The sequence below is a fragment of the Salarias fasciatus genome, chromosome 15 (genome assembly GCF_902148845.1).
Source record: "Salarias fasciatus chromosome 15, fSalaFa1.1, whole genome shotgun sequence".
Classification (NCBI taxonomy): domain Eukaryota; kingdom Metazoa; phylum Chordata; class Actinopteri; order Blenniiformes; family Blenniidae; genus Salarias; species Salarias fasciatus.
This window is the reverse complement of record NC_043759.1, coordinates 18,522,102-18,550,031: the sequence shown is the minus strand read 5'-3', so window position 1 is coordinate 18,550,031 and position 27,930 is coordinate 18,522,102. Positions and strand designations below refer to the sequence as shown.

General features: G+C 43.1%; 2 protein-coding genes across 2 annotated transcripts; both read left to right on the top strand.

Moving 5' to 3' along the window:
• The first annotated feature begins 597 nt into the window (after positions 1–597).
• On the top strand, positions 598–3,464 carry LOC115401980 (zinc finger BED domain-containing protein 4). Its single transcript, XM_030110385.1, has 2 exons — positions 598–2,221; positions 2,378–3,464. Exons 1-2 carry the CDS (start codon positions 632–634, stop codon positions 2,642–2,644), a joined length of 1,857 nt encoding a protein of 618 aa, XP_029966245.1. The 5' UTR covers positions 598–631; the 3' UTR covers positions 2,645–3,464.
• An 8,579-nt stretch (positions 3,465–12,043) lies between these two features.
• Positions 12,044–23,614, top strand: tmem63a (transmembrane protein 63A). The gene is made up of 23 exons (XM_030110466.1): positions 12,044–12,236; positions 16,158–16,353; positions 16,543–16,622; positions 16,787–16,865; positions 17,097–17,134; positions 17,232–17,374; positions 17,530–17,581; positions 17,670–17,778; positions 17,891–17,961; positions 18,038–18,118; positions 18,308–18,425; positions 18,553–18,686; positions 18,953–19,096; positions 19,581–19,734; positions 19,840–19,946; positions 20,025–20,111; positions 20,544–20,609; positions 20,899–21,061; positions 21,475–21,580; positions 21,728–21,895; positions 22,249–22,364; positions 22,467–22,517; positions 22,757–23,614. Exons 2-23 carry the CDS (start codon positions 16,183–16,185, stop codon positions 22,913–22,915), a joined length of 2,397 nt encoding a protein of 798 aa, XP_029966326.1. The 5' UTR covers positions 12,044–12,236; positions 16,158–16,182; the 3' UTR covers positions 22,916–23,614.
• Positions 23,615–27,930: the final 4,316 nt, after the last annotated feature.

Here is a 27,930-nt window from a genome sequence, read left to right as displayed (position 1 = left end):
AGCTGGTAGGGGTCAAGGGTCTTGCTCAAGAACCTACAGTGGTGACCTGTCAGCTGCAGGTTTTGAACCTGCGAGCTCTCCTCCACCCTCAAAACAATGCAGGCCGGCTGCTTCGCCAGGCGGTCGGTCCAGCCAGTGGGGCAGTTTGGGGTCTGGAATCTTGCTGAAGGACACTTTGTCTTCGACTGGGACAGGGAGGGATGAGAAATCGAACCTGAAACATTGTGACTTAGGGATGTCCGATAATATCGGCCCACCGATATTATTGGCCCGATATTGGCATAAAAATGTAATATCTGTGAATATTCGTTATCGGTTTTTTTGCCTATAATGAAAACCGATAAAATAACATGTTGATTTTGCCGAATAAATACAGGTCTATGGGCTCCCGAGACATTTACCGGCGCGCAAATGATGACCTCATCAGTGGTGGCCGGTGGCGAGGGGCAGCGAGAGCGTTTGTTTTGCTGCATAGACCAAGAATGGCGGGCGGAAACAAGCGCCCCCGCCAATGCGGAAGTGAAATAACTTCGCCCGCCACTGGCGGTGTCGGCGACCAAAACAAGCGCTCCCGCTGCCCCTCGCCACTGTTCAAACCGCGTCGTGAAGCTTGCTAGCTCTGTGCCTGACCATGTCTGCGGTTTGGAATTATTTCCAAGTGTCTCCTTCGGATATTAAACTGGCGATTTGCAACGACTGCAAAGCGATGGTTATGCGAGGCGGAACCAAGACTTCTTCCTTCAATACTTCGAATTTAATCTCCCACCTCAGGATGAATCATTCAGAGAGATACGCGGCATTTGTACAGCAAAGTAATGAAACGAAGCAACAGAGACAGGCTGCACTGAAAAAAAACACTCAGTTGACGCTTAAAGAGTCAACCGAGAAAAAACAAAAATACAACAAGGACCACCCCAGGGCGAAAGCCATCTCTCAGAAAATCATGGAGTGTATCGCACTGGATAACCAGCCCTTTTCTATCGTGCAAGACGCCGGATTCACCAAACTTGTGGAGTTCCTCGAGCCACGCTTTGCCATGCCCAATCGCAAGTATTTCTCAGATGTTTGCTTACCTGAGCTGTACAGTGTTGTTTACAGCCACGTCGAGAAGCTAATTGCTGATGCTGTATCCATTAGCTTCACAACAGATATCTGGTCTTCAAGCGTTAGCCAGGTTAGCATGTTGAGCTTGACTGCTCAATGGCTAGATAAGGATTTTGTGCTTAAAAAGTCTGTGCTTCATTCTCAAGAGTGCCGTGGGTCTCATACGGCAGAAGCAATCGCATCTGCTTTTGAAGGGATGTTTGAAACATGGAAAATCTGCAAGGAGAAAGTGCATGTAGTAGTCAGAGACAACGCACGCAACATGGCCAAAGCTACGTCAGAGTTTGGTGTCCAAAGTCTGCCCTGCATGGCGCACACCTTGCAGCTCGCAGTGAATGGAGGTGCCCTGTCTCAACGCAGCATTGCAGATGCCCTGGCTGTGGGGAGGCGAGTTGTAGGCCACTTCAAGCACTCACCGCTTGCTTGCAGTCGTTTTGAAGACATACAAAAAGAACTCAATATGCCTGTGAAAAAGCTCCAACAAGACGTCCCCACCAGGTGGAATTCGACCTATTATATGATGCAGAGCCTGGTGGAGCAGAAGAGGGTTTTAAGTGCGTATGCTGCTGATTATGAACTCCCAACAACACTGACAGCAACTCAGTGGGGAATTTTGGAGAAGATGACCACCGTACTGGAACCCTTTGAACAGCTAACCAAGGACATCAGCTCTGCGGAGGCCACTGCTGCAGATGTCATCCCTGGTGTGGTATCCCTGACACGGCTGCTCGCCAAGATGGATGAATCAGACAAAGGTGTGCAAACAGCCAAACATGCTCTATTGGAAGCTGTCAGTAAACGCTTTAATGGTGTGCAAAGTGAACCTCTTTATGCAATTGCAACCATGGTTGATGCTCGTTACAAAGACCGTTATTTTGACCTGGACAACAAGGAAGGAGCACGGAATATGCTGCTGAAGATTGTGGATGAAATGGCCAGCGTGGGCAATGATCAACAAGAAAAGGCTGCTGGTGCCAGTGCAGATGACCCAGGCCAGGAAGACCAGGAGCCCCCACCTAAGAGGGCCCGAACTGGGAGCCTGCAGGACATGTACCAAGAAATTCTCGCAGAGAATGATGTCACCAAACAAGCAACTACAGGCGAAACAGCATCACAGGTGAGTAAATAATAAACTTAATTGTAAATTTATTTCATTTGCAGAGTGCTTTACATGAAAATGTACATAAAGTGAATAAAATAAACATTCGGCTGTCAGTGCTTTGAAGAAAAGTAAGTAATATTATTTCTGTTTTTGTTTTGACTTTTTCTTTAGGTGTATGCATACCTGGGAGAACCCACCATCCTCAAGACAGCGTGCCCTTTGAAGTACTGGAGGTCCACCCACGCCCGCTTCCCTGCGCTTGCCCGAGTTGCACGCAAGTACCTCACTGCACCCTGTACCAGCGTAGACAGCGAACGGCTGTTCAGCGCCATCTCCAATGTCATCGATGAGAAGAGAAATCGCATACATTGCGACAATGCTGAGATGCTTATTTTCATTCAGAAAAATCTACCTCTCCTGGACAAGGGAAAAAATTAGACCAGTCATAGAGGCGAGTCAGCATCAGTCTTTCAGCCTCATTTATTGCACTTCAAAAGGAGCGTCATGTTTACTTGTCTGGCCTGAAGCTGTTTTTATTTTTTGTGCCTTTCTTGTTTATATTTGCACCTTTTTGTTACTCATACGAAAGAGCAGGGTTGACTGAGCCCAGTTTATGATGATTGTGTTGGCAAAGTTATGGCCTGTTATGAAGGCCAGTCGGACTTTTAGCCTTGTTCACTTGAAGAAGGACTTTGTTTACTACTCTGGAAGGTCTGGACTGAAACTTTGTGCCTTCCTTGTTCTTATGCTCATGTGGAGCAGTGCTGATTGTGCCCAGCTTATAATTTCAATGATTGCATTAGCCCAAGTAATGGGCTTGTATTTATTTTGCACTTTAAAATGTTTCCTTGTTTTGCACTTTACCAAATGCCAAAGTATTGTTTGTAGCTCAAAGAAATGTGCAGTTTTCAAATTTGTACAGTTTAGTTGCCACATTGATTGTGAATTAATTCAATTAAGGTGATTGAGTTTTAGTGAAAGAAATAGTCCATGAAGCAGCCTACAAATGCAGGCTAAATTAACACTGCAAGAAGAAGAGTAGCCTGTCTGTTATTTTAGTTTATTTAGTTGTTATTTTAGTTACATGCTGCACGTAGTTCTACAGGTACAATGTTTTACAATGTGTGAAGAAGTCAAATTTGCCCTATTTGTAAGGAGCATTGTCAAGAATATCTCAGACAGTGTGATCCAAACTGTTGTTTGAGACAATTTAAAAATAAATAAATATGGCACTTTTTCCACAACTCAAGTTGAAGTAGTTTTCTTAATTTTCACAGACAATGTTTACTTTTGGAAAGCCTTGTTGCATTTGAGAATGCATCCAGTGGGGCATCACAATAAAATTAGGCATGTGTTAATTCCACAACAGGAAATATGTGATATGTGAATTAGTTTAGAGGAAAAATAGCCCACATATATCGATATCGGTAGATATCGGAATCGGAAATTGAGAGTTGGACAATATCGGCATATCTGATATCGGCAAAAAAGTCAATATCGGACATCCCTAATTGTGACTGAAAGACAACCGCTCTACCAGCAGCCATCACATTCTTTTCAGTGAAACTCTTGCACTTTTTGAAACAAGGAATGAGCCACTTTAAGTGGGAGAAAGTTCTGATATTTACGCTCAAATATAATAAAAAGTTTTCTCAGAAACAGATCTGCCTCAGACAGGTTGATACTACCTACCCAGGCCTATGTCCTGGCGAGGGAAAGGATTTCCCGTCTTTCCCTGTTGAGGTGGCGGAGACCAAAACGGAGCCATACAGCATGTTTGTGATAATTCTGCTTTTATTTGTCAGACAGTTGCAGCAGTACCTTAAATCAATACTAATACTGATTTATGCCAGGTCAGCACAGGGACACATTAACTGAATAAACTGGATCAGGCGATAACATGTGACAGGCGTGTTTGCAGCTCGTTGTGCTGCCCCCATGTGGCCACAGGCTTGAATGGAATGGATTAAAAAAAAAAAAGTGGATGTGAAAAATCAATTTCCTCGTCAGCATGTGTCTGGGAAAGCAACGCTGCAGCAGCTTCTGTCACTGTGTTTCATTAAGGTGAGGACTGTGTGAAGGCGAGAAAACAGTGCGTGACAAAACAATCTAGATAGCAGAAGCTCCTCTATATGTGGAGCACCAGAGGGAGGAAAGATAAAGAGAGATGCAGTGGGGGAACAGAAAGACAAAAGTGAAATTGAGGAACAGAAAAAAAAAAAAAAAAGAGGGAGGCAGTGATCCTCAAGAAGCTCAAGAAGCAGAGGCAAATGACAGCAGAAAAAGTTGGCGATGAGGTTGAGGTGGACTGAAGAGACAAAAGAAGGAGTTTGTTGTGGAGGAGAAAGCGCGAGCTCAGCAATATGGATCCGTAGCCTTGGGTTAGAGAAGACAGAGAACTCTTCATCAGCACCTCGACTGCTGCCAATATCGCTGACTCATCATCGCCCTGATACACAACTGCAGGATAAGGAGAGAAAAAAAAAAAATCAAACGCCTCATCCACCATCACATCCATTATCACACATCAGCCCTGTCACTATCGCTGTACTGCACAGCAGCCGGCATGTGCATCACTCAGACCGGCAGAAAGACAACACGTCGACTATTAATTCACTTTTTGAATGAATCAAACTGCTGGTGGAGTTCACCTCTTTAACTATTCTTCCCCAAAAGCCTGGTGGATGGTGCCTGGAGCTATTGGGCATCTCTCCCAGTGCCAGCCTCGCACCTGCTCCTGGCAAAAACAGAATAACCATGCAAAACTCCCTCTCTCACTCCCTCTCTCTCTCTAGCAGATTCCCTCTTCTTCCTTGTTTCCTCTTTCCCTCTTTCAGTTTTTAATTAAACAGAAGCAGAGGGCTGCAAAAACCTGCCACTAATTACACAGTTGCTGCCTCCCTCTCTCTCCCTCTCTCTCTCTCGCTCTCTTTCTCTCACTCCTGTTTGCTTGTTCCCCCTTTCCTTTCCCTTCTCTTCACTTCTCCCTCTCTCTCTCTGAGCTGAGCTGAGCTGGAGCTCTGCCAACAGCCTGTGGAATCACTTACCAGCTACCACGATGGGGGAGAGAAGGTACACTTGTCAGCGTAAACACACAAGAAAGGCAAGAAATCACTCGCACGGCCGCACGGAGACGCAGACAAGTTGAAATGTGCAAAATGCACACTCGCAAGACACATGCAGGTCACACTGAAAACATTCTGAAACGCTCATGCTTACCCCATTCGCATTCGCTTTCCCAGTGTGTGTGTGTATGTGTGTGTGTGTGTGTGTGTGTGTGTGTGTGTGTGGTGATCAGCTCCCTAATGAGAGGGAACACTAATCATATTTCACACTGACAAAAACACAATCACAACATCTGTATCTACTGTGGCCCGCCCTCTCACACCCCCCCCCCCCCCCACACACACACACACACACATACACACACACACACACACTCCTTTTTTCTATCATGCACTCCCAATGAGCTTTCCTCCCACTTTTACATCTCTCACCCCCAATCCCTCCGCGTCTCCTGCCTTACTTTTCAATCTCTTTCCCCCCGTCATCTATCTTTTCCCGCCCTTCTGAAGTTATCAGGCGAACACCGAACGCACAGAGAGAGAGCCTGAGACTGACTGGGGCTCTCCCTCCACCTGCTCTCCCTCCGTCTCCATTCATCAAACTATGTATCTCCTCCTTTTTCCCTCCTTTCCGTCTTAATACGCTGCACTCTTATTTAAGCTCATGCTTTTGCCGTCGACACTGTAATTTAACAACGGGTTATCCAATCCATCACACGCTGCTGTGCATCACCTGCAAGTGTGTGTGTGTGTGTGTGTGTGGCAGCGGTGTTCGAATAAGAGGGAGCAAAAGATTCTATAAGTGAAAAAAGAGCTAAAAGGAAGAGAAGAGGGAATGAACCAGGAGCAGAGATAACATAAAGACGCATCTCACAGTGGAGCCACACAATAATAGCTGTGAGCACTGTTGGACAGAGGATGGAGTGATAAAACAGGAGTGGTAGCTTGATGATAAGAGGACGAGGGAGCAGATAGAGAGATGCAGCTTGAGCGAAAGTAGCTGGACAGCAGGAGTGGGCGGGACGCAGAAGCCCCCTCAGCTGCAATCAAGCCTCTGTCACCATCTGGACGCCATTTTAAAACCATCAGCTCTGGCTCCCCGTGTAAACAAGGGCACGACCCCAAACATGCTCCCCTCGCTAAATGGGCTCTTTCTGGCATCTGCAGACCCCAAAATGGCTGACTTTGTGGGGTGAAAACTGGAGCCAGAATGGCTGACTGACTGTTTTACAGGGGGAGGGCGTTCTGTTCTTCATTACTGCAGCATCTCTGGCTGTGTACAAAAGATGTCAAATTATCATTTATCCAAAGTGTGTGTTCGTCGTACTGCGCTCAGGGCTACAGCACTTTTAGAACATTCATTTTTTGAGGGACAAAATCCTTCGTGGTGTCTTGCTCCAATGAATTTTGATTTGATTACTGAGTTTGTAGATAAACAGACAAGGCAAATAACCATGAGCTGGTTTACCACGTCAGCAACTCACACATTTCTTATTATTGATTTACAAGGATCTCACAGCCAAAGAACAAGATTTCATGCATTATGGTGCAAAAAATAAAGAGTCAATTAGTTGTTGTTTAGTCAGTATCATTTGGAATTCAACTGGATTTTTTTTTTTTCTCAGTGCAATCATATATCATCAATTTATTCATGACTTAATAGTCCGCTCACAGCTCAACGTATTCATATTTAAGAGGCGAATAAACATGGGAATCCTTCCTTTCACTCCACGGCCAATTGTTCACTGTCAATCTACAAATCATATCATCAACTTCAACCCCAACAGCAGTTAAAGATGAAATGTGGTCTGAATATGATGTGTCACTCAATTAGCGAAGAGCAGTTCGAAACGGAGTTCCCACCCTGCGTGCACAGCCCATTCATCTCTCCGGGGTTGGTTGTTTCCGGGGTGTCTTTTGTGCCCCTTGCACCAACAGGTTAGCGTTAATTGGCGTTTAGATTAACACAAACAAATATGCAAACAAGGATTATGAATGGCAGATTATTGAGAATTATGACGTGCTTACATGGGTGTGGGGACAAAGATAGAGAGATACACTGTGACAGTGAAAAACAGAGGGAGCATGTCACAGGGATGTGTGTTTTCCTGTGGGAGGGTGTGTGTGTTTGTGTGTGTGTGTGTGTGTGTGTGTGTGTGTGTGTGTGTGTGTGTGTGTGTGTGTGTGTGTGTGTGTGTGTGAACTTTGCATCAGATCTTCAACTGTTTCTGTGTCTCAGCCACACGCACGCAGACACGCACGCTGAAACACACACAAACACACACATACACACAAATGTGTCACAGGCAGCAGAAAGATAATGACATGGAAATGATATGGTAATGATATGGTAATCTGGCAACATTATTCTGCCCACCAGAGACTAGGAGAGAGAAGAACCTGCCACAAACTGCACACACACACACACACACACACACACACACACATACACACACACAGACACACACACACACACACACACACACACACACACACACACACACACACACACACACACACACACACACACACACACACAGACAGACACACACACGATAGGAGGAAGAAATCTACGGACTGACATGGCTAAGGAGAGTCAGACCACTGTAGGGGGAAGGTGTGTGTGATGTCGTCAAATTGCTGAGGGTGGAGGGATGTGTCTGAGGTAGACTGCCGGTACCACTTTGTTGATTACACATATATATATATACATATATATTTAGCTCTAAATGGGAACCACAGTTCCCCCTGAGCAAAATATACCGTTTTTCAAAGCTTAACGTGAATAAGAGTTATGCTGCAGCAGATAAGTTCCTCAAAAGTTTGAATAAAAATGTTCAACTTGTTAGATTTGTTGTTGTTGCTTCTCAGTCTGTGGCAACGCCTCCAGAAAACATAAAGCTGCTGATACATCTCATGAGGAACAGTTTGAAGTTGTTCTTAGAATCAACAAGGGCTGGAGTAATAACATACTGTACAGTATCCATGTGCGTGTGTGTAAATTGTGATATAAACTTTAAAAGTTTTAAAACACATTATAGTTTTTGAAGCTAAACTACCTATAGATTATATTATAATGGATGGATCTCCCCACATTGAATGCAACACCGCCACCCCCTGGAGAAACGTCTGCATAACACCATATTTAATGTACAGTAAACAGAACACAGCACAGAAAAGGCAGAAAAAAAAAAAGGTCACATGGATGGGAAATTCACATCCTGCCCATCTGATCATTTAGAGCTAATAAATCAGTGAATTGTCATAAATGCACGCATTACGTTAAATGCACATCATACAGGGGTGTCAAGTCAAACTCATTCAGTCGCCACGTACACCTGAAATTCATCTCGAGTGGGCTGGACTGGTGAAACTGCCGTAATAACGTATAAAAGCTTGTTTAAAAAAAAAAATATTTGCTGTAGCACAGACGATACGCTATAAAAATAACTGTATTGTTGCAAAACCAAATAATTAGTACTGAAAACCTTCTCTTATAGCCACCGTGTTTGGCAGCTTGTTTTCCTGGCAGTGTCACTGACACCCCAGCCTGGGTCAAAGTGTTGTGTTGTGTCCACTACTACTACTACTACTACTACTACTACTACTACTCTTCAGAAAACTGTGTTGAAAACTTGATAGCTTCTTTGGACTCAACATCTCACAATTTGCTTCGTCGTTTCCTGGGCCCGATCAGAGCCTCTCGGGGGACGATGTTGGCCCACGTGCCTTATGTTTGACATTGCTGACTAATACTGCTGATTTTAATTTTACTTCCTTTTGGATGTCTATATCTCAGGATTATAACGTTGGATCCAATTTACGATTGTTGTGTTTACTTGTTTTAATGATTAATAGGAGCATTTAAACCAAAGTAAGAAAGATTTCTTTATTAATTAGTGTTAAAATAATGAACTCCTTAGAGTAAAAACACACACACAAAAAAAAAGTCAACAATTGTGTTCTTGGTAGTAGAGAGCACTCCAGATAGTCCTTCCAGATCTTTCCGGCACATCTGTGGTCTCCTGAGATGACTCTATTACCACGAGTGATTGAGCACACTTTTAATGTGACAAAACAAGGCTGCTTCCCAAAGCAAGCTGAAGTGTGGGTAAAATGTCTTAAAGCCACTTCGTGGTACCTTCCCTCCTTTCCTCCCTCGCCATCGTGGTGTCTCTTCCTGCCTGGCTGTCAGTGTTTCCCTCGCTGCTCCTCTTTAAGTGGCTCTGATTGACAGGTGGGCTATATCCATGCAATATCACCCAGCGCACGTTCCTATTCCCTCCCGGAGCCTTCATCCGCCGGTCAAATTAACCTTCCGTGCCAACGGGAGGGGGCCCTGCGTGGGCCAATCAGCAGGTGATTAGGCCGGGGGTGGGAGGGGTGAGGGGTCACTGCGATGGGGCCATCGCAGGCCTGATTGGTTTCAATCAGCGGCCAGCCGCAAGGACAGCTGGGAGCTGAGCTGCAGTGAGCACTAATCAACGCGTCCCACAGTGAGGCATGAACAGTCACCACACACACACACACACACACACACACACACACACACACACTGATGTTGGTGCACACACACGCTGACAACAGTTACCTCTGTGTGTGTACACATTCACACAGAGACGAGAAACACACACAAATACACACAGCAAGACATGGGAAGCAGAAATGAGCAGTCAAGACCACAACAGATAAACAGAAAATCCCATAATGGAAAACTAGAGAAAATAGAGAGTGAAGGAGGAAGAGAGGGAGGCGTGCTCAGAGCCGCCACCGAATCGCACAGTAAATAGAATGACTAATTGCATTGGATTCGTTAATTTGACCACTGGCACATCTGATAGGAGCCCGTGACATTGGTTAGCGATGCTCTGTCCTACAAACCAGCACAACACATCTCATGTGATGTCTCCAATGTGGAACAATCCACATTCACCACGCCGCGTCTGATGTTATGCTAATTTCTTTTTACGAAAATCCGGCGAGGTACGGCGCTGCCAAATCGCCAATCAAACGAGACGGCAGCAGTCACAAAGGGTCTGGTAGTAGTTTGAAGTCACACTGATCTGCTCCGGTTTCTATACATGACAGTCGGAGCGGCTGACGTCTTTGGGTGTGTTCACTGAAATGGAATGTCGCCAGAGCTGTAGGACACATGTGTGCTTTCTCACCACTATTCTGCTGCATCTTCTCTTAATTTCTTCCATCTCACTGTGTGAAATGCTCATGTTAACATCTCAAAAAGCACACACAAAGAGCGAACTGGTGCTGTGTCTTTGTTTCTGCTTTATTTGTTTTCTTAAGGTTATAAAATAGAGGTAATCAATAATCAGTCACCTTTAAGATCTCCAAAAGGAAGCAACTGCAAAGGGGAGAGTCTTCAATCTATCCATTAGTGTGTAGTTTATTAAATAGTAAAATCTCCTTGTCGTTGCTTTTCAAAACTTTTCTGAGCGCTCTCTACCTCACAGAGAGAATGTTCCTGGTTCGAGTTTGGGCTTGGTGGAATTTTTGTGCCGAGTTTGCATATCAACCCTGTGTGTGAATAGTTTTTCTCCTCTTCTCTCTCCTCATTGCTCAAAAAAGCATTTGAGATTGCTTGACTGTAAATGAATGTCAGTGAGTGAGTGTGTCTGTCTCTCTGTGTGTTTATCCTGTGACAGACTAGAACTGGAACCAACACTGCACTGGATAAAACACAAATAAAAATAGGCAAATAGAATGATTTCAACTGAATTTTTGTTTTAGTTACTGCACAGTTAAAATGGCATAAAAGATACCTAACAAACCAAATTTGTGAACAAAGTGGCACCACATTGATTGTAAAATTGTCTAATGACCAGTTTGAGTCTTCAATCAGCCTGTGGCTCTGATGGCAATGAGCTTGGCGATAACTCCATGACTATAACAGGATTTTGAACTGTTTACCACGTTTACCACTTCACACCATTTTTCACTTTGCAATATCTGACAAAACAGGACGCTACAGCCTGGGGAGAGGATAACAACCATTCCGTCTGCCTCAACACGCCGGCCTGTGACACCGACAGAGAGAGTGCGATATGACAGAAGATCACGGCAGATGAGAGCCAAAAGGCCAGGATTGATGAGCTGACAGATGAAAATCCTCACTATAATGTATATGGAGCAATATTGAAAGCCATAAACTTCTCTCACTAGCTTTTATAACCCGTTAAGTAACATCCACTGCCTGACTGGTAAATCCAGCTTGTCACTTGTCTTTGTTTTGCATATTTTAATGCTGTAATTCAATTTTATCAGATAGTATTCATTACCATAAAATTTGATTGCCCTGCTTGGTTAAAACTTTCATTTTAAAGAGGCTGTATAAAATAGTTATACAAATAGTAAACAGTCTGTTCGGTCATTGCTCCACTAAAATAATTTAATTTACAAGTAGAATAAAAGTATAATAACAACATAGCAAAATTATACTACGCAAAACACAAAACAATGTATTGGAAAGAATTTCAAGAAACAATTTTATATACATATATATATATATATATATATATATATATATATATATATATATATATATATATATATATATACATATGTATGTCTTGCTATAAAAACAGAATAAACAAACTGGGTGATCTTGAATGAGAACAAAAGGAGCGTAAAAGTGTGAAAGTGTTAGAAATTCTGTCCTCTGCCTTCCTATTTTCCATTAGTGAGCCTCTCAGTGGAAAGGCTGATCACACCCTCCACCAGCCCCAGAGCAACAGCAGCCTTCAGTTTTACTCTCGCTGTGCGCATGCGCAGAAGAGGAACCGGAGGCTCCGTCACACTTCACTGTAGAAGTTTACTGTTGGAGGAAAAAGACAAAGTTACCGGTTGAACTGTTAAAAGAGCGAAAACTTACGCAGGAAAGCGGATTTTATTTGCCTCTGAAGACAACAAAACCGAGCGGATGTTAACCTAACTCGGAGACGTGAGAAGTGGTAAGAATATTTGTTTATTTAGTTGGAAAAAAACAAAAAAAAACTTGTTGGGTAACTTCAGCAGCTCGACTCTTCCGGTTTAACATAACAGAGAAAGAATTTGTTAAATTCGGGGCTCGGCGCGTGTTTATAAATATCACAAAGTCGTTTCAGCTGCTCGAGAAAGAGTTTCATTCTCTGTAGGAGCAGGAATGCCCGCAGGCTGTCTGGAGAATGACAGATCTCACTGCCACTGTGCTGGTCTGCCGAGTTCATCTTATATCCTTAATTCATTTTAACGTCAGCGAAGGAAGGAAAAGTTATGAAAAGCATAATGCTAGTACGCCGCGCGTGACTCAGTGTGTCTATTTCAGGATAGGTGGGGCGCGAGAAGGCTGGGGTTATGATATGTGACCAGCGCGACCTGTCATGGAACACACACACACACACACACACACACACACATTTTTCCCCTTCAAATCCGTATAGTCCACATCATTCAATAACGAAATTCTCTAATTCTTTGTTTAGTTCAATTAAAAAAGTAAAAAAAAAACAAAAAAAAAACTAACTAATCATACTGTCACTGTTGATATTGTAGGGTTACGCATATACATGGGTGTCAAACATAAGGTCTGTTGGCCAAAAATGCCCGTAAGAGGCCTCAATCCGGTCATCAATCCACCAGGGAAATTGTAAAAAAAAAAAAAAAAATCAAAAATTTAATCGGACTTCTTAAAACTATTGAACACAACACAAAACTGAGACCTGAACTGAGATATCAGTGATGCTGCCATGAAAGATTCTTTGCTGCTATCAATCTAGATCTAAAGCCACACTGTTGTGGCAAGTTTGCAAAAAAAAACACACTTATTGCAACAGCTATAGATGCAGTTTGGCACGCCACTCTATTTTTCACCAGAAGATATCATTAAAATTCACTTTTCATTGACATTGGTATTGCTAAAATAGATATTTTCATATAGGTACTCTGTGCTGCAACACAAGAAAAAGACACAAAGAAAACCTTTAAAAAACACTGTTTAAATTTAAAGGTTGTAATGGCACTACTTTACCAGTGTGGACCCCTCAAAGTGAGTACTGAACTAAGATGTGTTTGGCATCCCTGCTGTAGTGAAAGGCAACTAGGTGGCAAACACAGGGAGACAGACAGACACACAATTACTTTCACACTGATGGAAATTATAGCCTTATGTTGTACTGAGTTAGGAGAGCAGAGTCACCTCACAGGGAGAACATGCAAACTTCATATCTAAAGGCCCCAAACTACAGGGAACAACATCACACTGTTGTCCATTACAAATACTCAAATTACTGACATTGAGAAGTAGTTTGTGGTACTTCATGAGTATTGTATCGACTATGTATTTTGCTTGTATATAAGCAATCTATTCTGTTTTTTTAAAACCATACGTTACTTCTGAGTACACTCACGATTTAAATTGAATCTACAGTGTTAACTAGAACTTTTGTAGTAAGAACATTTTTGGTATGAAATTGTTTTTTTGCAGAATAAAGTCCTGCTTTCTTCATTTTTAACATAGTTTTTACTGGTAATTAAATCAGATGTGGGTGGATAGTGGCAAAGCAAATGAATCACAACAAAAAGTAATGAATATTTTGAGAATTTTGAAAAAAGTAAGTTGTGCTTTGGCTTGAGTATGTCTGACAACAGTTTTTTCACATGTAATTGAAGTAATGAGAAGAATGGTACTGTTATGTAATCACTCAACGAGACACAATGATCGATTTTTGCATTTTGCCTAAGATGTGAAAGCAATCTTTCAGGAACCGTGATTTCAGACATTGTAGTCGCTGTGTAATCTCAAAATCCAGTTTTAGAAACCCACTCTGATATGTTAATCACTAACTTTAACGTCGTAGCATATTTTCCAGACTGTGTCACTTTTCTTTGTAATAGTTTAATAGTTTCTTACATAATACTGAGTATGACCAATTACAAACTGACATCACACAAAGTCATAGGTGTAATAATTACGGTAATATAATTGTATGTCTGCCAACACTGAAACCTTATCAACAACAACAAGAAGTCAGAGTGTCAAAGTTCTGCAATGACTTCAATTCAAATCTCATTGCGTCTTCAAAGAAAGCTAAACTGTTAACACATTCATCAGTGACGTCTCGGTCTGCCACCTCAGATAAGCTAGAGTACATGTCCTCTATGCACAGAAAGCTTTTTTACACTTGGGCTGAAATTTGTGCAGATATATATTGTCATCACTCATCAAATGAGAGGATTCTTCTGCAACAAGCTTTACTCTTCATCCTGATGCAAACACTCCCATGTAATTTTCCTCACTGTTGTCACAAGGTTCACATCGGATCATAAAAGATGTAATGCATTTAGTTGCATGTAGTTTTGAAAGGTATTTTAAAAGGGCGTTACATCCACCCACACAGCTTTCAGCCACTGCTGAGCCCGATGCTGCCCCATGGTGATTTTATAATTAACATAGATCGAATGTCTCACATTCTTCATTCTAACACAGGGGTTCACTCTTCAGTTTGAAACATACACTAATCATCTCTAAGTCAGTGTTTTAGCTGTTAAATGTATATATCTTTTACACAAAGTTGTGTAACTTTGTCTGCAGCTTCAGGAAGGAAGGAGTCACACATAATTTGTATCATATGATTCTCATGTTAACGCTCCTCGGTCAGAGTGATGCTGTAACTTTTGCCTCTCTGTTGCAATCAGCCGCTTCCCCTCCACGGGACTCAAGTACAGTTTTTAGATCTTTTCCAGACTCTGAAGAAGTGTAACGAGGCTGTATCCGTGAATGACACTAAATAATGTTTGAATCTAAGTGGCTTAATGCCGTTGATTTTAACGGTGATTTGAACTTCTGACTTATGAAGCTACTAATATTCACATTAATGATGATTATTAATGAAAAATGTCTCTGTGGTGGCATGCTGTGAAAGCACCAATACACCACTTTTGTGAACATTGAGATTTTATGTAAAAAATTAGCAGGTAATTTATCCAAATGTAATTCAGTGGTAAAAAGCCAACTACGGAACAACAAATGAAGTGGTGAACAGATTCAGCTCTGGCAGCCTCAATATGAGAAATGGGGCTTTTAGAGTAATGGATTCATAAAACACTCCAGAGATATAATGTGAGATAAAGGAAAAAGCGGCCTTCAAAAGAAAAACAAAAACACCAATTGATTCTCACAGCCGGTCTGAAGTATGCTAATCAGTGAAATTTGCCACTATAATCTTGATGCTGCGGAAAATAAAATGTTGTTTTAAAAAAGCCAAAAGCCTCTGAGATGTCAATCATGAATCATGAAACACTGCAAGCACTTTTTATCCAGTGGTGCAGCCTAATGAAGATTTCACACAGACGATTTTCTGATTAATTGATCAGTGCTCTGATTTTCACAAATACGGCACCAACTGTGGAGGAAATAAAAAGAATTTCCAGTTCCGGAAGATTTACTTGTTGCCAAGAAGCATTGTTACAACAAAGAAATAATCTAGCAATCACATTTTCTGCGCCTAACTTGTTAACAATCACTTGTTGCATCAGTTGTAGGGTGTTTTTTCCAAACAAAATCCCACTGCCCCATTTTTACACAGACTTAAGTGCGATCCATTTCTGTCTACATTGTCATATGTTGCTCGGATCTCTTTTCTGCTTTGTCACAGTTTCTCTGCTAATCAAACCCTAAATTTAAATGCATCTTCATTTCTTATTTTGCAGACAGAAGGTATTGATTTTGGCATGATTTCAGATGAGGCAATGTTGATTACAGTCCCTCAAGTGAATGAATTTTCTCAGTTAATCTAAAGTTGATTTCTATGTCAGCCACACAGGCCTGATAGCAGTAGCCTCAAGGTTGACACTGAAAAAAAAAACCCCTCCAATCTTTTTTCCTCCCTGTGCAGACACACTGCTGGGCCCCCTCCAGCCATGTCGTCCTTGCTGTGGGAGCAGTGGCCTCTGCTGGTCAACAATGGTTCTGATCCTTCAAACTTCTCAGACAACAGCGGCTGCTACAGCCCCAAGCAGAGCACTGTCCTGACCGGACTGGATTTTGGAGGCGTGCCAGTTGTCCTGCTCCTCAACTTCTGCGTCTTCCTGGTATGTTCCCATTAGCTGGCCTTAGATGTTATCAAATAACAGATTATAAATCTTGTGACCTCAGTTATTTTTCTGTCTTGAACTCAGAATCACTCTATTCAGTGGATATTTTCTTCATGATTTTTAAGAAGTTAAATAAATCTTTCAAATGCAGAATGGTGATAAATAGGTGTTTCTCATTCCCTACAGGTGCTGGTGATCCTGTTCTCTATCATCAGGAAGAAGTTCTGGGATTACGGCCGTCTCGCTCTCGTTGCAGACAATGAGGGGTCGGTTCACAGCTTCACACAACTCCCCACTTTCAGTGCTGAAACTTTCTTACTTTTAAACCTACTTTATAGAATGAATTTGAGCACAGCAGGATTTTTAAGTATACTTCTTGTTTCAGCTTTCTCTGTTAGTTTAACGTCCTCTTCAATCTGCGTCTGTTTAGGTTCACTGAGTCGATGCACCGCCGCTATGGACGGATGTCGTCCATCGTGTCCAGCGTGGATGAGACCGAGCACGAATTGGTACGTGACACAAAGCTTCTGCCATCACTGTCAGCGCATCAGGCAGAAATACTTTGGTAACAGGAGCTGTTCGAGAGCACATCGCTTTCAGACAGAAAAAAAAAAAAAAAAAAAACTCAAATGATCAAATTATCCCTCCATCAACCACCCAAATCGTGGCTAAATCTGTGTGAAGGTCGAGGACAACCTTGACAGGCCACCAGTTCACGGATTTTGTTTTTTTTCCCTCAGGGATTCTGCTCTTGGCTGCCTTATATCCTCAGAATGAAGTAAGTGTTTGCATGTTCTTCCTCATGCTTCCTCATACAGGAGACAGTGTCTGCACTACAGTGAGGGTACATTTTACTGTATGCGTCTGTGTTTCAGTGACGAGCAGATAAAAGCCAGGTGCGGCATGGACGCCGTTCACTACCTGTCCTTCCAGCGCCATCTGATCGTCCTGCTGGTGATTATCACCATCACCTCCATCGCGATCATACTGCCTGTCAACATGACCGGAGACCTGCTGAGTAGGTTTTACACCACACCCAGAAAATATTTCAATCAAATGCTCAAAACAAAAGAACTGCACTGTTTCGTCTTATTCAGTCACTGGCTTTGCACTTGAATGCATATAAATTTAAAACTGCTACTCTGCTTCACATATTTATTTATTTATTTTCAGCAAGCGATCCTCAGCGTTTTGGACAGACAACTATTGGGAATCTTCAAAAAGGGTGAATGTGCTGCAGAAATACAAAGAAACGACGACTTTAAACTGCGTAACTGTCGTCGGTGTTCATTCACTGCTTGTTTTGCCTTCAGGAACAGCCTGCTGTGGCTGCACACAGTGTTCGCTGTGATCTACCTGGCCCTGACCGTGGTGCTGCTGCGACGGCACACCTCACAAATGAAAGAAATGCGCCGAGAGACGGTGAGTCCCTCGTGACAACATGGTTTATTTCATTCATTCATTTCATTCATTCTTGCCTGAATTAATGAATATAGCAAGCATTACATATTTTGTCTTTTTTTGTTTGTCCTAGGCCAGGAACACCTTGTTTGTGTCTTCAGTTCCTAAAACGGCGACAGAGGAAGCAGTGAAGACCCATTTTACGTGAGAAAAGTGACCTATGAAGTATGGAAGTGGTTACAGGGACATTTTGTTTCGATTTATTTTCCTTCCTTTGCAGAGAGGCGTACCCTTCCTGCCAAGTTTGTGCTGTGACTCTGGCTTATGATGTCTCCAAACTAATGCAGCTTGATAAGGAAAGGTAATAAATCAAGAATGATGGTGTAATGTTTAATTAATGTATAATTAGTGGGTTCTCTGCTTAAATATCCCAACGACGAGTAAATAGACAAACAGGGCGGTGCCATGTAACTCAGAAGTAGCACTGTATCACTCTTTAGTATTCATTGTGTTGAGATGGTTTTTTTTTTATTGTTTATTTCTTAACCAGGATACGAGCTGGGAAAAACCTGCGCTACTACGAGCGCATCTTGGAGAAAACTGGGAAGCGCGACCTGATCAGCCCACGTTTGTGTGGTCACCTCTGTTGCTGTAGAAGCTGTGAGAGGGTGAGTATGAGGGAAGTGAAAGTGCGTGAACGCTTTTCGTCTAAATCCTTAATGTACGGAAAATGAGGAAACAGGATACAGACTAGAGAAAACCTGTGAGTGTAACTGGAGTGTTGTGTCCTGTCAGGTTGATGCCATAGAGTACTACAGCACCCAGGAGAAAGAGCTGCTGGAGGAGGTGAGGCAGCAGGTGGAGCTGGTGCCGGAGAACCCGCTGGGACTCGCGTTTGTCACTTTACAGAACGAGGCTATGGCCAAGTTGTGAGTACCAGTTTAATGGCGTGTTTTTCTAAAATCAATACCAGCGATTCAGTGTGTTTTGTTGTGGCAGCGACAGAAAGCTCCAGACTTCTGATAAAGAGCACAGCAGTTGCTCGTGGTCTGGCCTGAGCTCAACTCTTATCTCTGATGTTTACTGGTTCCTCATGACTTTATTTAGTGATGAAAAAGGGCCTTAATGTGACTTCTCCTGTCAAACGCGTGTCAAATAATGTTTATATCTTACTCCATGTTTTTACCCGCTGCAGTATTCTGAAGGACTTCAACGCGCTGGACTGTGGAGGCACCGCCTGGTGCTGTGGGAGGGAGCGCCAGCCCTCGTCTCACAGCAAGGCTCTGAAAGTGAACAAGTGGCGCGTCAGTTTTGCACCACATCCCAAAAACGTGTTCTGGTAAGGTCTGAAACCCCCTTCTTCGTAACCGGGTGCATCATATGACTTGATAAGAGCTGAACTTCTGCAGACAGTTAACATTTAATATTACAACATTTTTTTATTGAAATCGCATGGTACTTAACTGAAGCCAGATGACAAAAGTTAAGGTCATAAAAAATTAGGTTTTGATTTTACTTCATTTGGGAGAACAGAATTCATATTATAAAATATTATACTGATATGAAAATAACAAACCCTGATTATGAAAAACACACCAACCTACTTAAAGGCATTGTTAAACCAGATTCCCAAAGTGGGGGAGGCGCCCCCTAGTGGAGGCTCTGCATCATTGTGGGAAGGTCACAGCTTGATGAGCGGCATGATCGGGCACACATTTAAAACCTGGCCTGTTAGAGCCGACGCTCACTTGTGTTTTAAAGACAGAGACTTGTTTTCTCCGTCTCTCTCCCTCACTCGCTCTGCCTCTTGTGTTTCCTCACAGGGACAATCTCTCCGTGGGGGGCGTTCTCTGGTATACACGCTACATCATGCTAAACATCCTCCTTTTCCTCCTGCTCACCTTCCTCACAACTCCCACCATCATCATCAACACCATGGACAAGTTCAACGTGACGAAGCCCATCGCCTATCTAAACGTGAGACACGCATGTGCAGCCGCACGCCACGGCCACGGCCACGGCCACGGGTTTAGCTTTCAGAGCTGCAAATGTTGACGGCGTCTTGTGTTTTTTTGTCCCCAGAGTCCCATCATCAGTCAGTTTTTCCCCACTCTGCTGCTGTGGTCCTTCTCTGCCTTGCTGCCCACGATAGTTTACTACTCAACACTGGGAGAGGCCCACTGGAGCAGGTGTCACAAACACAGACACACACACACACAGGTTCCTGTCAGCCGAACTTGTTTTTAGTTCACCGCTGTTTGTTTCAGGTCCAGAGAGCAGCTGAGCATGATGCGGAAGCTGTACTTCTTCCTGCTCTTCATGGTTCTCATCCTCCCCTCTCTGGGACTCACCAGGTATCAAGTCAGCAACATTTTTCTCAGTCGTGGATGTTCAGGGGCCACATACAGCCCAGTTTCATCAAATTTGTCTTTTTTGTGGCGCAGAGTGTACATGATGAAAATGTCTACATATTCACAAAGGAAAAAAAATGACTACAATCTCAATATCCAGTCAATTTTAATGTTGATTCTCTCATGGGCCAGTGACCTTACGTTTGACACCCTTGCTCTAAGTGAATCATTAATTCAGTCATACTAATCAGAGATACATGAATAAAATGGGATCCAGCGTTTTTATCTTGCAAAATAAAAAGTCAAAGCAGGTGAAATTGTGATCGTAAGTTAACTCAAGACAAGTAATTCGAAGTGAAATGATGCATTTCGTAGCTGGGTGAGAGACGCATTGGCGTAAATTCACAACTGTTTTTGTGTGTTTTTCCTGGTCAGTCTTGCAGTGTTTTTCCGATGGCTGTTTGATAAAGAGTTTCTGGCAGGTGGAAAACTGCGGTTTGAGTGAGTAATCCTTTTTCTTCTGTTTATTTTCTTAGTCCAGTAAGAAAAAAAAGCACAATAAAATCCACACCAGAGTATTTTTCTATACTTTCAGTGTTTTGATGATCCAACGTTTTACCCATATTTAATTCATGATACTAGAAATAGGTTCAAATTTTTTTTTTATGTTGACACAAATGTTGAACTTATTGGTCAGAAAAATGTATGACGAATACAACATGTGTCTTCTATCATCCCACTAACGTCCTTATTGTCCCTTCTCCATGTTTCCCCCTTCTGCTGGGATCAGGTGTGTGTTCCTACCTGACCAAGGGGCTTTCTTTGTGAACTACGTGATTGCAGCGGCGCTGGTGGGCTCCGGCATGGAGCTGCTGCGGCTGCCAGGTTTACTGCTGTACACCATCCGCATGACGTGCGCTCGCTCTGCGGCAGAAAGGAAATATGTCAAACAGGTTTGTGAACTGCTATCAGCAGCCCTGCTCCGTCAGAAATACTTTTTGCTTTGCACAACAACGTTGCACAGTGCTTTACAAGGAAGTAAAGGAAATAAAACCAGGCGATTTACAACCTTGATCTTGAGCGAATAAGAATATGAAAACCATTAAAACATGCTGCTGTACCATGAGAGTAAAACCGCATTTGAATCACCAGCTGATTATTATCATCAACTTGATCTAGGCTAAAAGAAAATATTTTGGTCAACAAGTGACTCCAGTGATTAGTTTAAGACGGTCTTGATGCGCTTCTGTCGACACTGATGTATGCTCTGCTTTCTCTCCTTGTAAACTCGACTCACTGAAATGTTTTCTTTGCTTTCGGAGTCTCCCCTCAATATTTACGACTTGTTTGGGCCTCTGTTTAACAGAACCAGGCCTACGAGTTTGAGTATGGAGCCATGTACGGCTGGAACCTCTGCGTGTTTACGGTCATCATGGCTTACAGCATCATTTGCCCGATAATTGTGCCTTTTGGTGAGAACACACACATGCACTTACACACACACACATCTATCTGTTTATTCTCTGGAAGATTTACTTCATTCTTGCTCCTTTGCATCTCAGTTCTATAAGACGTGGCTTTCCACATTGAGCTCCCTAACCGTCCCGCGTCCCTCGCAGGTCTCCTCTACATGCTGCTGAAGCACCTGGTGGACAGACACAACCTGTACTTCGCGTACCTGCCTGCCCGCCTGGACCGCCAGGTCCACCTGGGAGCCGTCAATCAAGCCCTGGCTGCACCCATCATCTGCCTGATCTGGCTTTACTTCTTCTCTGTCCTCAGAGCAGGTAGGAAACCATCCTGGTGTTTGGGCTCTTATGTCTTGCTGCTACAGGGATCTAAACCTGCTCATTTGCTTTATACTGAAATTCATTCAGTTTTGAGTTGAAGACATGTTTAAATGTTAGACTAAGGTTAGGTTTAGGCAAGGCATCAATGCAAAGCCTCCTGAGGTGTTAAAAACCAAATGTTTTATTGAAAACTGTACCAAGGAGTAAATAAGGGAAACCTGTATTAAATACAGCTTTATACAATTTTTTTTTCTCTTAGGCTAATACACATAACCTTTGTATTGTGTTTATGAAAGAGGCTGAGTTAGTTAAGAATCTCCTTTGAAGCTGATGTGTGTTTGATGTTGCAGGTTTCTGGACGGCCACATCTATGTTCACCCTGGTGGTTCTGGTTGTCACCGTCTTCATCTGTATCAGCTACACTTGCTTTGGAAATTTTAAGTACCTCAGTCCGCACAACTATGAGGTGAGTGTTTTGTTTGTTTTTTTTTTTAAAGTGTGTGAATACGCCGTTGCTTTTATGTCATCCCTCACCGCGAGCCTCCACATTATTTGTTCTCTCTGTCAGGTGAAAGAGAGCGACGAGGATCAAGCAGAGGGAGTGGAGGAAAACACCAAGGTGCTGTACTTCTTCAACACATTCCTCAGCATAAATAAAGATCAGACAGTGTGGCCTCTCTGTAACCTCACTGTACATTCAGTTGTCCAGCCCATCATCCTTCTTACGTTAGTCATTAACTAAGTATTGACCGACTGTGTTTGTCAGTGTGTGTGTGTGTGCAGCATTAAAGACGTCAAAACGGGACATAAATGATCCGCAGAGTCAGCACTGACAACGGCTCTGCTGTTTACTTCCAGGTTTACCTTCCCAGAGTCCTTAATCCTAAATCACCGGTGAGTGGCACACAGGGGACGAAGGCGCCGCCGCCGCCGTCCTACGGCTCCACAGAGGGCAGTCCGACCCACAGCTCTGCCTGGAGCTCCAGCCCGGTGGAGGACAGCTCATCAGAAGCTTGAATTATTTTATTACAACAGTGACTCTCGTGGGCCTCGATGATCAATCAGCTCTTCTCACGAGTCTGAACTCACTGAGTCCCGTGGTTTGGTTTCTACTTCCTGCTATGAAATATTCCGTCAGTTAACGGTACAAGTGTGTACATTTTGAAGGGCTTTGTGCAAAATTTAACAGTGACTGGAAATGTATTCTGTACCAGAGCAGCACGGACAAGGCGCTTTTGATGTTGTTCGTCGAACGTTTGTTTGTTAAAAACCTCTCAGAAAATGATCAATACTCTTCACCTTAAGCCAAACCTGTAAGGACACACTGTCATTGATTTCCTGCACACAATAATTTCAGACACCAAAGAGGGGCGATTTCATCCACTTTCAATCTTTCACCTGTGTTTTCGGAGCACCTTCCAAGGGAATCACTTGATACTGCACTTTTTATATTATGCTTATTTTTACTAAAATGATCCTAATGTGTCTACTTTAATACGTGTCAGGGGATTTTGCAACCAAAACTTCCTTTAATTTGTTTACAGCTTTCTTTTTTTACCCGTTGTGCTCTGAGGTCTAAATGCGCTTCTGAAGTCTTTATGAAGGAAAGTTAAGACAAGTCAAAATCTGATTTTATTTCATGTAATTACATTATTGTTTATTTGTGTTTTTCCTTTGTCAAGAAACTAAATCTTTTAATAAAACCTGTTCAGTGTCGAGTAAAACAAATTCTGATTCTTCATTATGAACCCCACGTTAAAAGGACAATGAGGCAGTTTTAGTATTCAGTGAACGTGTGTTGTCGTTAGGGGGCAGTGTTGAGCTGCAGTGGATAAGAGTAACTGCTGGAATGTTTATGAAGCCGGTACAAAGGGGTTAAAATCTGCGCCTTGCTGAGGATTTCTAACTTATTCTGACACTGGCATGAGTGAGTTTTGTGTGCGACATTTTCCAGCGGCTCCACTTTCTCACCTGACCCTTCAGCGGCGCCCTCTCAGTCGTTCTCACCAGTGTCGCTGCCTCAGTTCACAAACCTCACTGTTGTCAAATAAAGGGCCTTCAGGGTGCTTCAGTGATTCTCACAGTTGTTAAATACGGGTAATGGAGTGCTCAGCTCACACATCTAGGTTAGCAGCAGCTTTGCAGGAACCGTAAGACGACGACAACCCTAATTCCACATGACCTGTGAGGATTCTGTTTGCATCTGGTTTCTTCTTTGCAAGCTCCAGCTTTAACTTGCATCCTTAGAAGGTAAACTGTGTTCAAAGACACATCTGACCCCATCAATTTTTAAGTTTGGTAATGAAGTATGTGAAATGCCATATCACCTGCACCATGTGTTTATGAATCAGACTGACAGCACTGATTCCATCCTTCAGCTCAATGTGCCATTCCTGTATCCTCAGATTCTAGCTAAGTATTACTGAGCTGCTGATCATTTCAAACAAGGCTCTTCATCCCCAAACTCGAGCTGAGATTCGTCTGTCTTTGGCTCTGGACCCAGTGATTTGGTCCACAACAATTTCAGTTGTTTCCTCTCCCTTTTTACCACGATTTCTTCACTGTTCCTCACATTTGGACACACATGTGGACTCCGTCCTTGATGGATGAGGATTCGTGCACAGCAAAGTCCTCATTCTTCTTTAACAGGTGGTGCACAGGCTGTATCTTCATCAGAAAGCATTCACAGCACTTCATGTTTTTCACATTTTAATAAAATTTGTTTTTCCCCTCAGCTTTTCTCACGCAATACGCCACAGTGACAGCATGTTTTGTTTTTTTTTGTTTTTTCAAATCCATTGTACAAAAAAAAAAATCACAGCCTTTGCTCAGTACTTTGTTGATGCAGCTTTGGCAGAAACTTCACTCTCTCGTCTTTTGGAACATGATGGCACGAGCCTGGCCCACCCATCTTTGGGCAGTTTCCACTGGAGGGCCTTCACAGAGACGAATCTGAAGCCACGCCTTTGATCTCTTGGCTGTCGCTTCGAGTCGCTGCCCTGCTGAAAGATGAACCGTCTCGCCACTCTGGGGTCAAGAGCACTGCGAGTACATGACTGTCCGGACTGGTCTCCCTGCCACCTCCACAGCATGATGCTGCCACCACCATGCTTCACTGTAGGGATGGTATTAGCCTGGTGAACGGTGTCTGCTTTCCTCCAAGCATGGCGTCTGGCTTTCACGCCAAACAGAGGGTTGTCTTTATGGAAGGTTCTCCTCTCTCCACAGGAGGCTGGAGCATAGAGAAAGTGATCATCCAGTTCTCAGTCACCTCTCTGATTAAGGCCTTTTCCACCTGATCGCTCAGTTGAGAAGAAACAGTCCCGATAGTTTAGAACTTCTTCCATTTGCAGATGATGGAGGCCACTGTGCTCACTGGAACCTTCAAAGCAGCAGAAATATTTCAGTGTCTTTCCCCAGATTTGTGCTTCAAGACAGTCCTGTCTCAGAGGTCTCCAGGCACTTCCTTTGATTTCATGCTCGGTTTGTGCTCTGATACACACTGTCAGCTGTGGAACCTTGTGCAGACAGACGTGTGTTCCTTCTCCAAATCATGTCCAATCATGTAAATTCACCACAGATGAAGTCTAATTAAACTGCAGAAGCATCTCAAGGATGATCAGTGGAAGCAGGAGGCACCTGAGCTCCATTGTCATGGAAAAGGCTATGAATATGAATGTACATGTGATTCTTCTTTATTTTTTTTATTTTAAATCAATTTTTGAACGCTGCTATGGAAACGGTCTGGATTCACTGAACATACACATACACGTGGTCAAACCGGTGTCCTCCTAAGGACACTTCCACATAAGGACAGGGCAAGAGCCTGTAATCTTGAAAGTGGAAGATGATCTGCTATCAGATGAGCAGCAGCTGCCCCTTAAGTGGTATATACCATACACCTTAATGTTGATGGATCAATGGACAGCAGAACTGAAGAAAATCTGTCGCAAAGACATTTTCCTGCATATTCAAAGTGTTATTTCATCGTGAAGATGTGAGGAAGCAACAAACTTCACAGTGCAACATGATCTTTTGTAGACAGATCCACAATATCACCTATTTTTTTGGTGAAAATCTAATAATCAGGAAATTGCTCGCTGCACGACTTCCATGCAAAAATGTTTGCGGACAGATCTGAGCAGACATACCTCAACAAAGTCACATGAGAAAGCCGTGCGGGGTCAGGATGCAGGGGCGCTAATAACTTGCAGAGACCCTCATGCCGCTCCGACGATGAGCTGGAGAAACAAATGAAGAGATTGACATTAGACACCTGATATGCTGGCTGTGCTTCCTGTGTGTGTGTGTGTGTGTGTGTGTGTGTGTGTGTGTGTGTGTGTGCGTGTAATGCCTGATCCCTGCTGGAGAGGCTTGTCTTCTGTTAGTTCCGAGTAGTGTAAGTAATGTCGATGTTAAGAGCCTGGGAAGCAGCTCCGTCCAGCAGCAGCAGCAGCAGCAGCAGCCAAAACGAGCGCACAGCTTTCCAAAACCACACACCAAACTTTGACCTGATGTTAAACACACCACAAATCCACTGTCTCCGCTCCAGCCCACATGGCTCTTGACTTGTATTTATGGCTGTGTGAAAGTCTCGTCCAACGTTTGATACAATTACACGCGAACTGGAGGCGCTTTGGGACATTTCGTCTTTGGATAACTTCCTCGGTTCTTCGGACACACGGCAGATCGTGTGGTTTTGGTGAAAAGGAGCTCCAAAACTTGTCCACATTAATTCAGAAACACCTTTCTTAATGTTATATTGTTCAAAACAAAAAGAAAAATCAAAGAAAAATCAGTTTTTTTTTTTAAATCTGTTCACATTGTTTTAATTTGATAGGAAGAATAATTTCTTTTTTTTTTCAATCATCCAAAAATACCCTAGAAATAAGCTATGAAAATAAGTACAAACGGATGCAAGTTCCATGGAAAACAACACTGTTCAAAAGACAAAGCCCAGTTTAATCCCAAGTGAATATGGTGTTTTTAAAACTCCTAACTGGAAATCTATTCTTTGCAACATGCTGCGTCCTTCAGTATTCAACTCTCCTTTCTGTTTGCTCGCCTCACTTTGAGGTTTGACCAAATTTATTGAACTCCTGATATATCTCAAACACGCTACCTTCGTTCTTCAGTCCAGGTATGGTAATGCTGGCCTCCTCGGTCACTCTATTTCTAAGATCTAAACTGACAACAGTGAAAACCTAGACGCTAATTAAGATTGAGCAGCAAACAAAGTAAACAAAAGCAGACTTTGAAATTCAAGAAGACTCTTGGTTATTTGAAATATCAGCAATTGAGCTTGTCGGGTATTACTAGCATGCACAAAACGGGCTTTTCCGGATTAAAATATTTACCCACTGTTAATCCCAAAACTCGTATGACTCTGTTTTTGTGTGGGTGTGCAAAACCGGTGAACCGGGTGGCCCTCGACGCATTCTTGGTATTGTTGTTGTCAGTGCCTTTATAAAGCACAGACGCTATTATTTAGTCAATTCACTCCCTCTCTCTCAGTGTTCACTTAATTCTGCACTCCCGGGCCAATGAACCTAAGAAGGAGACACTGTGTTTGTGGCTGTGTGTGTTTGTGTGTGTGTGGATATGTATGTGTATCAAATAAGAATTAAACCCGTTTAAGAGCTCGGAGGTTTTGAGGTCAAATTTCCTTCATGTCACCACCAAGATGGATGGATGTGACCTCTGACTGCTCTAATTTGTATATAAACACGCGGCTGACCAATGGCCGCATCGCGTGGGATCATGCCAACCAATGGAAGGCGGTGGCAGCATCGCGCTCTGTGGCACTCCTCGCTTTTGTCCGTCAGGATTAGTGCCATGGCAACGCCGGTCGCCTGGGAAGCGAGTTTCCCAGAGCAGCGGGACAAGGACAGAAACAGACTGCTTCAGTGAAAAAAAAAAAAAAAAAAAAAAGTCTCACTTCCTTCCCCGGGCCGATCGGTGCGCGGCACCCGGAGTGGCGTGCATGTGTGCGTCACTCCGCAAGTCCAAAACTTCCACCAAGACTGCCAGCT

Bases quoted from the DNA above. Each gene is read 5' to 3' on its own strand.
- tmem63a (XM_030110466.1), top strand. From the start codon at position 16,183: ATGTCGTCCTTGCTGTGGGAGCAGTGGCCTCTGCTGGTCAACAATGGT. The intron at 17,582-17,669 runs GTGAATGTGCTG...TTTTGCCTTCAG, and splicing joins ATTGGGAATCTTCAAAAAGG to GAACAGCCTGCTGTGGCTGC. The intron at 21,896-22,248 runs GTAGGAAACCAT...TTGATGTTGCAG, and splicing joins CTTCTCTGTCCTCAGAGCAG to GTTTCTGGACGGCCACATCT.
- LOC115401980 (XM_030110385.1), top strand. From the start codon at position 632: ATGTCTGCGGTTTGGAATTATTTCCAAGTGTCTCCTTCGGATATTAAA. The intron at 2,222-2,377 runs GTGAGTAAATAA...CTTTTTCTTTAG, and splicing joins CAGGCGAAACAGCATCACAG to GTGTATGCATACCTGGGAGA.